This window comes from Pseudophryne corroboree, chromosome 10 (genome assembly GCF_028390025.1).
Source record: "Pseudophryne corroboree isolate aPseCor3 chromosome 10, aPseCor3.hap2, whole genome shotgun sequence".
NCBI lineage: Eukaryota > Metazoa > Chordata > Amphibia > Anura > Myobatrachidae > Pseudophryne > Pseudophryne corroboree.
In genome coordinates this window covers 382,194,599-382,207,824 of record NC_086453.1, presented here as the reverse complement: position 1 = coordinate 382,207,824, position 13,226 = coordinate 382,194,599, and the positions used below count along the sequence as shown (strand labels likewise).

The 13,226-nt window shown below is 50.5% G+C and overlaps 1 protein-coding gene across 19 annotated transcripts in view; it reads right to left on the bottom strand.

Moving 5' to 3' along the window:
- Window positions 1–13,226, bottom strand: part of KIF1B (kinesin family member 1B) — a 231,227-nt gene that overhangs the window by 37,056 nt on the left and 180,945 nt on the right. For all 19 annotated transcript variants that reach the window (XM_063943836.1, XM_063943839.1, XM_063943850.1 and 16 more), the window contains one exon: window positions 325–421. In XM_063943836.1, the coding sequence (XP_063799906.1) occupies window positions 325–421 (97 nt within the window). The remainder of the gene's footprint in view (window positions 1–324; window positions 422–13,226) is intronic.

Below are 13,226 nucleotides of genomic sequence, written 5' to 3'. Positions count from 1 at the left end.
CTAATGACGCTTCATTCTCAGCGATAACGACTCCAGGAGTCAGGGGTGAAAAATTACATGTACTCTTATTTCAGCCACAACACGATAAAGATCTAGGTGGCACAGTGGTTAGCACTGATGCCGTACAACATTGCGGTCACTGGTTTCTATTCCAATTAGGGTCCTGTCTGTGTAGTGTTTGTATGTTTTCCACACGTTAGCGTGAGTTTCCTTTGAGTGCTCTGGTTCACTAAATAGTCCAAACACATACTGGGAGGTCCATATTAGAAGACCAGCAATATAGCGCTATATATAATAGTACAGCGGGCTTCAGGTGACGCTTACCCTCCTCTTCCTCCTCATCTTCTTCCTCAGTGGTCTCAGCGTTCAGTGACCGGGTCTCCACTTGCTTCTGAAGAGCTTGCAGCTTTCTTTCATAATCCTGGGGATGGAGAGACAGGACGTATAGGAGAGACAGGAAAGGACACGTATATGTGACGCTCAGGGTGGAGGCAGGACGTATAGGAGAGACAGGAAAGGACATGTATATGTGACGCTCAGGGTGGAGGCAGGACGTATAGGAGAGACAGGAAAGGACATGTATATGTGACGCTCAGGGAGGAGACAGGACGTATAGGAGAGACAGGAAAGGACATGTATATGTGACGCTCAGGGTGGAGGCAGGACGTATAGGAGAGACAGGAAAGGACACGTATATGTGACGCTCAGGGTGGAGACAGGACGTATAGAAGAGACAGGAAAGGACACGTATATGTGACGCTCAGGGTGGAGGCAGGACGTATAGGAGAGACAGGAAAGGACATGTATACGTGACGCTCAGGGTGGAGGCAGGACGTATAGGAGAGACAGGAAAGGACATGTATACGTGACGCTCAGGGTGGAGGCAGGACGTATAGGAGAGACAGGAAAGGACATGTATATGTGACGCTCAGGGTGGAGGCAGGACGTATAGGAGAGACAGGAAAGGACATGTATACGCGACGCTCATGGTGGGGCAGGACGTATAGGAGAGACAGGAAAGGACATGTATACGTGACGCTCAGGGTGGAGGCAGGACGTATAGGAGAGACAGGAAAGGACATGTATATGTGACGCTCAGGGTGGGGCACGACGTATAGGAGAGACAGGAAAGGACATGTATACGTGACGCTCAGGGTGGAGGCAGGACGTATAGGAGAGACAGGAAAGGACATGTATATGTGACGCTCAGGGTGGAGACAGGACGTATAGGAGAGACAGGAAAGGACACGTATATGTGACGCTCAGGGTGGAGGCAGGACGTATAGGAGAAACAGGAAAGGACATGTATATGTGACGCTCAGGGTGGAGGCAGGACGTATAGGAGAGACAGGAAAGGACATGTATATGTGACGCTCAGGGTGGAGGCAGGACGTATAGGAGAGACAGGAAATGACATGTATATGTGACGCTCAGGGTGGAGACAGGACGTATAGGAGAGACAGGAAAGGACACGTATATGTGACGCTCAGGGTGGAGGCAGGACGTATAGGAGAAACAGGAAAGGACATGTATATGTGACGCTCAGGGTGGAGGCAGGACGTATAGGAGAAACAGGAAAGGACATGTATATGTGACGCTCAGGGTGGAGGCAGGACGTATAGGAGAGACAGGAAAGGACATGTATATGTGACGCTCAGGGTGGAGACAGGACGTATAGGAGAGACAGGAAAGGACATGTATACGTGACGCTCAGGGTGGGGCAGGACGTATAGGAGAGACAGGAAAGGACATGTATACGTGACGCTCAGGGTGGGGCAGGACGTATAGGAGAGACAGGAAAGGACATGTATATGTGACGCTCAGGGTGGAGGCAGGACGTATAGGAGAGACAGGAAAGGACATGTATATGTGACGCTCAGGGTGGGGCAGGACGTATAGGAGAGACAGGAAAGGACATGTATACGTGACGCTCAGGGTGGGGCAGGACGTATAGGAGAGACAGGAAAGGACATGTATACGTGACGCTCAGGGTGGAGGCAGGACGTATAGGAGACAGGAAAGGACATGTATATGTGACGCTCAGGGAGGAGGCAGGACGTATACATGTATACGTGACGGTCAGGGTGGAGACAGGACGTATAGGAGACAGGAAAGGACATGTATACATGACGCTCAGGGTGGAGACAGGACGTATAGGAGAGACAGGAAAGGACATGTATATGTGACGCTCCGTGGAGGCAGGACGTGTAGGAGACAGGAAAGGACATGTATATGTGACGCTCAGGGTGGAGGCAGGACGTATAGGAGAGACAGGAAAGGACATGTATACGTGACGCTCAGGGTGGAGGCAGGACGTATAGGAGAGACAGGAAAGGACATGTATATGCGACGCTCAAGGTGGAGGCAGGACGTATAGGAGAGACACGAAAGGACATGTATATGTGACGCTTAGGGTGGAGGCAGGACGTATAGGAGAGACAGGAAAGGACATGTATACGTGACGCTAAGGGAGGAGGCAGGACGTATAGGAGAGACAGGTAAGGACATGTATACGTGACGCTAAGGGTGGAGGCAGGACGTATAGGAGAGACAGGAAAGGACATGTATATGTGACGCTCAGGGTGGAGGCAGGACGTATAGGAGAGACAGGAAAGGACATGTATATGTGACGCTCAGGGTGGAGGCAGGACGTATAGGAGAGACAGGAAAGGACATGTATACGTGACGCTCAGGGTGTAGGCAGGACGTATAGGAGAGACAGGAAAGGACATGTATACGTGACGCTCAGGGAGGAGGCAGGACGTATAGGAGAGACAGGAAAGGACATGTATACGTGACGCTCAGGGAGGAGGCAGGACGTATAGGAGAGACAGGAAAGGACATGTATACGTGACGCTCAGGGTGGAGACAGGACGTATAGGAGAGACAGGAAAGGACATGTATACGTGACGCTCCATGGAGGCAGGACATATAGGAGACAGGAAAGGACATGTATACGTGACGCTCAGGGTGAAGACAGGACATATAGAAGAGACAGGAAAGGACAAGTATATGTGACGCTCAGTGTGGAGGCAGGATGTATAGGAGACAGGAAAGGACACGTATATATGTGACACTCAGGATGGAGGCAGGACATATAGGAGAGACAGGAAAGGACATGTATACGTGACGTTCAGGGTGGAGACAGGACGTATAGGAGGCAGGAAAGGACATGTATTCTTGACGCTCAGGGTGGAAGCAGGACGTATAGGAGACAGGAAAGGACATGTATACGTGACGCTCCGTGGAAGCAGGACGTGTAGGAGACAGGAAAGGACATGTACACGTGACGCTCCGTGGAGGCAGGACGTGTAGGAGACAGGAAAGGACATGTATATGTGACGCTCAGGGTGGAGGCAGGACGTATAGGAGAGACAGGAAAGGACACGTATGTGTGACGCTCAGGGAGGAGGCAGGACGTATAGGAGAGACAGGTTAAGGACATGTATATGTGACGCTCAGGGTGGAGACAGGAAAGGACATGTATACGTGACGCTCAGGGTGGAGGCAGGACGTATAGGAGACAGGAAAGGACATGTATATGTGATGCTCAGGGTGGAGACAGGAAAGGACATGTATACGTGACGCTCAGGGTGGAGGCAGGACGTATAGGAGACAGGAAAGGACATGTATACGTGACGCTCAGGGTGAAGACAGGACATATAGAAGAGACAGGAAAGGACAAGTATATGTGACGCTCAGTGTGGAGGCAGGATGTATAGGAGACACAGGAAAGGACATGTATACGTGCCGCTCAGGGAGGAGACAGGACGTATAGGAGACACAGGTAAGGACATGTATACGTGACACTCAGGGTGGAGACAGGACGTATAGGAGACAGGAAAGGACATGTATACGTGACACTCAGGGTGGAGCGAGGACGTATAGGAGACAGGAAAGGACATGTATATGTGACGCTCAGGGTGGAGACAGGACATATAGGAGAGACAGGAAAGGACATGTATATGTGACGCTCCGTGGAGGCAGGACGTATAGGAGAGACAGGAAAGAACATGTATATGTGACGCTCAGGGTGGAGGCAGGACGTATAGGAGAGACAGGAAAGGACATGTATATGTGTCACTCAGGGTGGAGGCAGGATGTATAGGAGAGACAGGAAAGGACATGTATACGTGACGCTCAGGGTGGAGGCAGGACATATAGGAGAGACAGGAGAGGACATGTATACGTGACGCTCAGGGTGGAGGCAGGACGTATAGGAGAGACAGGAAAGGACATGTATACGTGACACTCAGGGTGGAGACAGGACGTATAGGAGACAGGAAAGGACATGTATACGTGACACTCAGGGTGGAGCGAGGACGTATAGGAGACAGGAAAGGACATGTATATGTGACGCTCAGGGTGGAGACAGGACATATAGGAGAGACAGGAAAGGACATGTATATGTGACGCTCCGTGGAGGCAGGACGTATAGGAGAGACAGGAAAGGACATGTATACGTGACAGGGTGGAGGCAGGATGTATAGGAGAGACAGGAGAGGACATGTATACGTGACGCTCAGGGTGGAGGCAGGACGTATAGGAGAGACAGGAAAGGACATGTATACGTGACAGGGTGGAGGCAGGATGTATAGGAGAGACCGGAAAGGACATGTATACGTGACAGGGTGGAGGCAGGATGTATAGGAGAGACCGGAAAGGACATGTATACGTGACGCTCAGCGTGGAGGCAGGACGTATAGGAGACAGGAAAGGACATGTATACGTGACGCTCCATGGAGGCAGGACGTATAGGAGACAGGAAAGGACATGTATACGTGACGCTCCGTGGAGGCAGGACGTATAGGACAGGAAAGGACATGTATATGGGATATTTTGGATGTTTAAAAGCTACAGTTGATTGCAGAATAATGAATGTAAATATATAGGGAACTAATGGCAGCACGCACTATGTGGGCTGAAGGTAGAGAGGAATATGCCGCCTAGGGCTCTGTAAGTGATGGGTACAAAGGACACTAAACACAATATATACCGCAGTATAGAAGGGGCATGGTGCAGATGGAAGCTGGGATTAGGGCGGGTGGAAGCTGGGAGTAGGGGCAGATGGAAACTGAGGTGGGGGGCTAGATGGAAACTGAGGTGGGGGGCTAGATGGAAACTGAGATAGGGGCTAGATGGAAACTGGGAGCAGGGGCTAGATGGAAACTGGGAGCAGGGGCAGATGGAAGCTGGGATAAGGGGCAGATGGAAGCTGGGATAAGGGGCAGATGGGAGCAGGGGCAGATGGAATCTAGGATGGGGCAGCTGGAAACTTGGATAGGGGCTAGATGGAAACTGGGAGCAGGGGCAGATGGAAACTGGGAAAATGGCAGGTGGAAGTGGGGCAGATGGAATCTCGGATAGGGCAGCTGGGAGCGGGGCAGATGGAATCTTGGATAGGGCAGATGGAAGCTGGGAGAAGGGGCAGATGGAATCTAGGATGGGGCAGATGGAAACTTGGATAGGGGCTAGATGGAGGCTGGGATAAGGGGCAGATGGAAACTGGGATAAGGGGCAGATGGAAATTGGGAGCAGGGGCAGATGGAAATTGGGAGCAGGGGCAGATGGAAATTGGGAGCAGGGGCAGATGGAAATTGGGAACAGGGGCAGATGGAATCTCGGATAGGGCAGATGGGAGATCGGAGCGGGGCAGATGGGAGCTGGGATAGGTGGTAACGCTTCAGGACACTGAAAACATGAATTTATAACAATAATAATGGTGATGGCTGCAATGTGTTATTCAGTGCTATAGAATATTAGAAAAGCATTGCTATATGTATGTATAGAGCACATGAGACCAGCGCTGCTCTCCACTGCTCATCTGGGTCGCCACTTGGTAACTGCAGAAGCCACGGTGGGTGAACCACATAGATAGGCCTCAGAAAATGCCCGTCGCCCAATACAACTCCATCAGTAAGAGAGACACTGAAGGTCAGTGACCTGACAGGAATGTTCCGGATAAAGGTGTACCTATGCGCTTCTCAGCGACCAGGAGTCCCAGCACCTATCCATGACCAGGGCAGAATGCGCCACCTAATTACACTGGCAGAGGCAGATATCCGGGTGCAATGCCAGGGGGAATCCGGCCGGGACATATAGCAGTCAGTGCACAGGATCACTGCTCCATGTCTGCATACTGGATGCAATTCTCAGTCTGCGTGTGTGACATGGGGGAGACGGGGACCACAGAGCGGCTCGCCCAGCATACCTCCATAATACCAGACACTGGGCGGCCGGATATCATACCTGTGTTACGGAGCAAACCCGTATATGTACCATAGAAGCAGCAAGTAAAAAAAAATCTTCAGAAGTCCCAAGAGTGAACCAGCTCCCTTGGGCACAAATTAAAGGGTTGATTCTATATCGGAGTGGGAGAAAGGACCTAATAGTTGGTGGCGTGGATAGTAGAGGAACTATCCCGCTGGCCTAGCTCCTCCCCCTTGTATCGTGGCCCCTCCCCCTGGCGGAAAAGGTCCCTTGGGCCACTTGGATCTAGCATCAACCCAAATTAAAGACTGGCTTGGAGGAGGGATATAGTAGGGGAGGAGCTAGTCACATGGTTATAAATTTAAAGTGCCAGCTCCCAGTTACTGCCTACTATATCCCCATTGTATCTGCACTCCAGTGGCCCCTAGTGGATGAAAAAGATGTGACAGAAGATGACCACACACACCATCCTATAGAAAGGTTACACAAAGCCCACCAGCCAGGGCACTAATGGTAACAGCTGCTCATTTTCCCTGGACCTGCAAAGACCAGCACTCGGGTAAATGAGGTCAGAGGACGGTCATTTAGTAATATTACTATTATATACCATCAATAATATAATTGGCGCTCATTGCTACGTAGGGCTTGGATGACCGATGACTGCGTGCACTGGCTGAGTGTACATTTTTGGGCAGCAGTCCCGTTCTACATCTGGTAAATATGGTCCTAGGCTGGGTACACGCTAGGACAACCAATGGTCGGGGTGATTTCCCTATGCGCCGCACTCTGCCAGATTGCCGGTACACACTAAGTGATGGAATGAATGACGGAACGACATCTCGTTACTTCATTACACTGCACCAGGTCACACATGATATCCTGCAGGTGCCCGTGCAGTACAGCCAACTGGAAGATGTCGCATGTGACCCGCGGGAGCCCGCAATCATGGGTACACATTAGACAATCAGCACTATTGGTCATTCCGATACGGCAAATTGTCTTAGTGTGTAGCCGGCCTCAGAGGACAAAGCTGCATGTGCGGGCAGCTTAGGTCTATGAAGGGACTACTAAACCCAGCGCGACCTGAGGAGGATGCAGAGACGACATTTGTGTACTGCACATGCATCCGAGTCGCACAGCACATACGTCACAATTGTCTGCGCACGTGGAAGCAGCACGGAATCGGATGCAGGGTCTGTGAATAGAGGGTGTGCCCCTGGGAGATGGAGAAGCGGGCGTGTCGCTAAAAGCGGCACACGATCGCTCACACCGGACGCCACACTCAGGAGGAGAGACTGGGGAAGTTTCCACAGTGCGCCCAGCGGTGGCGCCTAGAGATGCACAGTGACGGAAATCCATTGTCCTGAGTTGCTGCACGTGTGGGTCGCCGTTGCTTGGCAATTGGACGCAGCATTAGCGGCAGAAGACGCAGCCGCTATCCCCTCCAGTCTTACTGTGCAGGACATAATGTTACAGAGCACAATACTGGGATTGTTCTAGGCAGACCAATACTTGTTTATGACAGGGCCAGGACTGGGGGATAATATGACACTTATTCCCACAATGTGCTCTTATAACCAATAGTAACGGATTCTACTAAACATTAAAGAAATGTCTGTTTACTGCCCTAAGACTAACATAAGAATAGCAATGTATTAACGCAGAGTGGGAGATATAAAACTATATGTATCATATTTTACTTACACAACTGAGCTGTACTCAGCTACTACATGTATACAGGAGCTAGGAGCCATATACAGTCAGACAGGCAATAGCATTACCTACTAGGTAACCTCCAATCTATATTACAGTAACATGTGCAGCACCTGCAGCACTGATCACAGTAACATGTGCAGCACCTACACTACTGATCACAGTAACATGTGCAGCACCTACACTACTGATTACAGTAACATGTGCAGCACCTGCACTACTGATCACAGTAACATGTGCAGCACCTACACTACTGATCACAGTAACATGTGCAGCACCTACACTACTGATCACAGTAACATGTGCAGCTGGACTTGTACAGAGAACTGTGGCCTATCATTGTGGTTTATATCCTGTGCACACAGCTGGTGTAATTTCTTTTCTGCTTGCACATGACTTTAAGATAAGAGGCTGTTTATAAGAGCGACAGTCCAGGGAGATTTTGAGTAATTTCGGAAACGATCAAACAGAACCTAGAAGTACAGGGTCACAGTAACATTTTGAAGTGGCCCCTGTCCCAATGCTTCCAGAGGCAGCTCTCCGCAGCAGTTATTAATATTTTGCCCCATAGTAGTTCCCTAGTTCACAATATGTCACATTGTGCCACACAGTGCTCCCCAATTCACATTATGACACACAGTGCTCCCCAATTCACATTATGTCACACAGTGCTCCCCAATTCACATTATGTCACACAGTACTCCCCAATTCACATTATGTCACACAGTGCTCCCCAATTCACATTATGACACACAGTGCTCCCCAATTCACATTATGTCACACAGTGCTCCCAATTCACATTATGTCACACAGTGCTCCCCAATTCACATTATGACACACAGTGCTCCCCAATTCACATTATGTCACACAGTGCTCCCCAATTCACATTATGTCACACAGTGCTCCCCAATTCACATTATGTCACACAGTGCTCCCCAATTCACATTATGCCACACAGTGCTCCCCAATTTACATTATGTCACACAGTGCTCCCCAATTTACATTATGTCACACAGTGCTCCCCAATTCACATTATGTCACACAGTACTCCCCAATTCACATTATGTCACACAGTACTCCCCAATTCACATTATGCCACACAGTGCTCCCCAATTCACATTATGACACAGTGCTCCCCAATTCACATTATACCACACAGTGCTCCCCAATTCACATTCAGCCACACAGTACTCCCCAATTCACATTATGCAACACAGTGCTCCCCAATTCACATTATGCCACAGTGCTCCCCAATTCACATTATGCCACAGTGCTCCCCAATTCACATTATGCCACACAGTGCTCCCCAATTCACATTATGCCACACAGTGCTCCCCAATTCACATTATGCCACACAGTGCTCCCCAATTCACATTATGCCACACAGTGCTCCCCAATTCACATTATGACACACAGTGGTCCCCAATTCACATTATGACACAGTGCCCCCAGTTCATACTGTGCCACATTACAGGGGTGGTCTTCAGGTCGCCGATTGTCGGGATCCCGGCGCACAGTATACCGGCGCCGGAATCCCGACACCCGGCATACCGACAGATACTCTCTCTCGTGGGGGTTCACGACCCCCCGGTGCCGCTATGCTGGTCGCCGGGAGCCCGGCCGCTGGCATACCATACTACACTCTATTACAGAGCTCCCAGTTCATATTATGTAATATTATAATGCCCCCCAGTTAATTTTATACCACTTTAATAAGCAGGAGGCAAAAGTTTGTTAGGGCCCCTACGTACCACCCAATGGTGAAAAATGTACATAAACGCATGTAACTGTGATAGGGAAGGTGGCTCCTCTCAGCTCTGGGCCCCATAGCAGCTGCACTCCCTGCACCTATGGAAGCTACACCCTGTATATAACACATGTAACTGTGACAGGGAAGGTGACCCCTCTCAGCTCTGGCCCCATAGCAGCTGCACTCCCTGCACCTATGGTAGCTACACCTTGTATATAACACATGTATCTGTGACAGGGAAGGTGGCCTCTCTCAGCTCTGGCCCCATAGCAGCTGCACTCTCTGCACCTATGGTAGCTACACCCTGTATATAACACATGTAACTGTGACAGGGAAGGTGGCCTCTCTCAGCTCTGGCCCCATAGCAGCTGCTCTCTCTGCACCTATGGTAACTACACCCTGTATATAACACATGTAACTGTGATAGGGAAGGTGGCCCCTCTCAGCTCTGGCCCCATAGCAGCTGCACTCCCTGCACCTATGGTAGCTACACCCTGTATATAACACATGTAACTGTGACGGAAGGTGGCCCCTCTCAGCTCTGGGCCCCATAGCAGCTGCACTCCCTGCACCTATGGTAGCTACACCCTGTATATAACACATGTAACTGTGACGGAAGGTGGCCCCTCTCAGCTCTGGGCCCCATAGCAGCTGCACTCCCTGCACCTATGGTAGCTACACCCCTGTATATAACACATGTAACTGTGACAGGGAAGGTGGCCCCTCTCAGCTCTGGCCCCATAGCAGCTGCACTCCCTGCACCTATGGTAGCCACACCCTGTATATAACACATGTAACTGTGACAGGGAAGGTGGCCCCTCTCAGCTCTGGCCCCATAGCAGCTGCACTCCCTGCACCTATGGTAGCTACACCTTGTATATAACACATGTATCTGTGACAGGGAAGGTGGCCTCTCTCAGCTCTGGCCCCATAGCAGCTGCACTCCCTGCACCTATGGTAGCTACACCCTGTATATACCACGGGATCCGGATTGAAAGTCGACAGTAACTAGGTCGACAATGTCTAGGTCGACCACTATTGGTCGACAGTAACTAGGTCGACAGGGTCTTTAGGTCGACATGTTCTAGGTCGACAGGTCAAAAGGTCGACATGAGTTTTTCACAATTTTTTTCTTTATTTGAACCTTTTCATACTTAACGATCCACGTGGACTACGATTGGAACGGTAATCTGTGCCGAGCGAAGCGGCAGCGGAGCGAAGGCACCATGCCCGAAGCATGGCGAGCGAACGCGGTGCACTAATTGAGGTTCCCGGTCACTCTACGAAGAAAACGACACCAAAATAACATTAAAAACTCATGTCGACCTTTTGACCTGTCGACCTAGAACATGTCGACCTAGACACCCTGTCGACCTAGTTACTGTCGACCAATAGTGGTCGACCTAGACATTGTCGACCTAGTTACTGTCGACTTTCAATACCACACCCATATACCACATGTAACTTTGACAGGGAAGGTGGCCCCTCTCAGCTCTGGCCCCATAGCAGCTGCACTCCCTGCACCTATGGTAACTACACCCTGTATATAACACATGTAACTGTGACAGGGAAGGTGGCCCCTCTCATCTCTGGGCCCATAGCAGCTGCACTCCCTGCACCTATGGTAGCTACACCCCTGTATATAACACATGTAACTGTGACAGGGAAGGTGGCTCCTCTCAGCTCTGGGCCCCATAGCAGCTGCACTCCCTGCACCTATGGTAACTACACCCTGTATATAACACATGTAACTGTGACAGGGAAGGTGGCCCCTCTCATCTCTGGGCCCATAGCAGCTGCACTCCCTGCACCTATGGTAGCTACACCCCTGTATATAACACATGTAACTGTGACAGGGAAGATGGCTCCTCTCAGCTCTGGCCCCATAGCAGCTGCACTTCCTGCACCTATGGTAGCTACACCCTGTATATAACACATGTATCTGTGACAATGAAGGTGGCCCCTCTCAGCTCTGGGCCCATAGCAGCTGCACTCCCTGCACCTATGGTAGCTACACTCTGTATATAACACATGTAACTGTGACAGGGAAGGTGGCTCCTCTCAGCTCTGGGCCCCATAGCAGCTGCACTCCCTGCAATTATGGTAGCTACACCCTGTATATAACACATGTACATGTGACAGGGAAGGTGGCCCCTCTCAGCTCTGACCCCATAGCAGCTGCACTCCCTGCCCCTATTGTAGCTTTGCCCTTGTAGATGGATTTACATCCGCCAAATAATAATCAAAATGATTAGAACTGCATTCTGTTGAACGGCCACTAGATGGCAGTGTGCGGTAGGAGATATTGGCCTGGTCTATAGGCTACTGCAGGTTTGGACAATCTGGCTGCTGGAGACTACAGATGTTATAGCACCTGTAGAGCCACAGGTTGGCCTGGCCTGCTCTGGTGTACTACAAACATAGGACTGTTAGAGGCTGCTGTGGTACTACTAGTTCCACAAAGCCTTGAAAGTCACTGTGCAGCGGCCACTAGGAAGGACAGATTCTCCGACATGAGACATAGGCATTGACGGCAGATAAGAACCACTTGGCCCATCTAGTCTGCCCCTGTATTGGAGGAGACATGAGAAAGAATGCACAACACAAGAAACACAAGCACTGTATGTTATTCTCAAGATCATGACAAAGTTTATTGAAAGAGATCCTTATACAGACAGGTTGCAGGCACTGTACAGGAACCTGCGGCAGCTCACAGACAATACAAAACGTTCCGGCCCAGCAGTGTCTCATTGTTTCCAGGATGCAGAGATTATACTGAATAAGGCACTTCCCTCCCTCAGTGTGGATGGGTATTTAGCCCCAGCGAGGCGGCAAGGTGGGGTGTAGAGCAGCAGCACCTATAGGTAGTATGAGTCAGGGGATCATGGTAGATCAAGATATTCAGTGCTGGGCGGATAGGAAGCTCCCATAAGCACAGTCACATACACACAGCAGTCTATTCCCATTCATCAGACGTTCCACGGCTAAGCAGGCGTAACAGCGTGATGTAGCACCTCAATGGTCACCGCTATACAGACTGGGCAGGGGGCTGTGACATCACAGGCAGCTAGGGATTCCTGGAGTAACAGCCGGCAGTCTCAGAGACTTCATTTAGGCCTATAAAATGGCTGCCCACTGTATGCACGTGATGAGTACACTTTACCAGCATCACTCAGATTCCAGAAATGCTAAATGTGTAGCCCTGATAAAGCAGGCCTGCTGCCATGATTATGTAACCCTGATACAGAAGGCCTGCCGCCATGATGGAGTAGCCATTATAGAGCAGGCCTGCCGCAATGATGGAGTAGCTATTATACAGCAGGCCTGCAGGCATGATGGAGTAGCCATTATACAGCAGGCCTGCAGCCATGATGGTGTAGCCCTGATACAGCAAGCCTGCAGCCATGATGGTGTGGCCCTGATAAAGCAGGTCTGCAGCCATGATGGTGTGGCCCTGATAAAGCAGGCCTGCAGCCATGATGGAGTAGCCATGATACAGCAGTCCTGCAGCCATGATGGAGTAGCCATGATAGTGCAGGCCTGCCGCCATGAT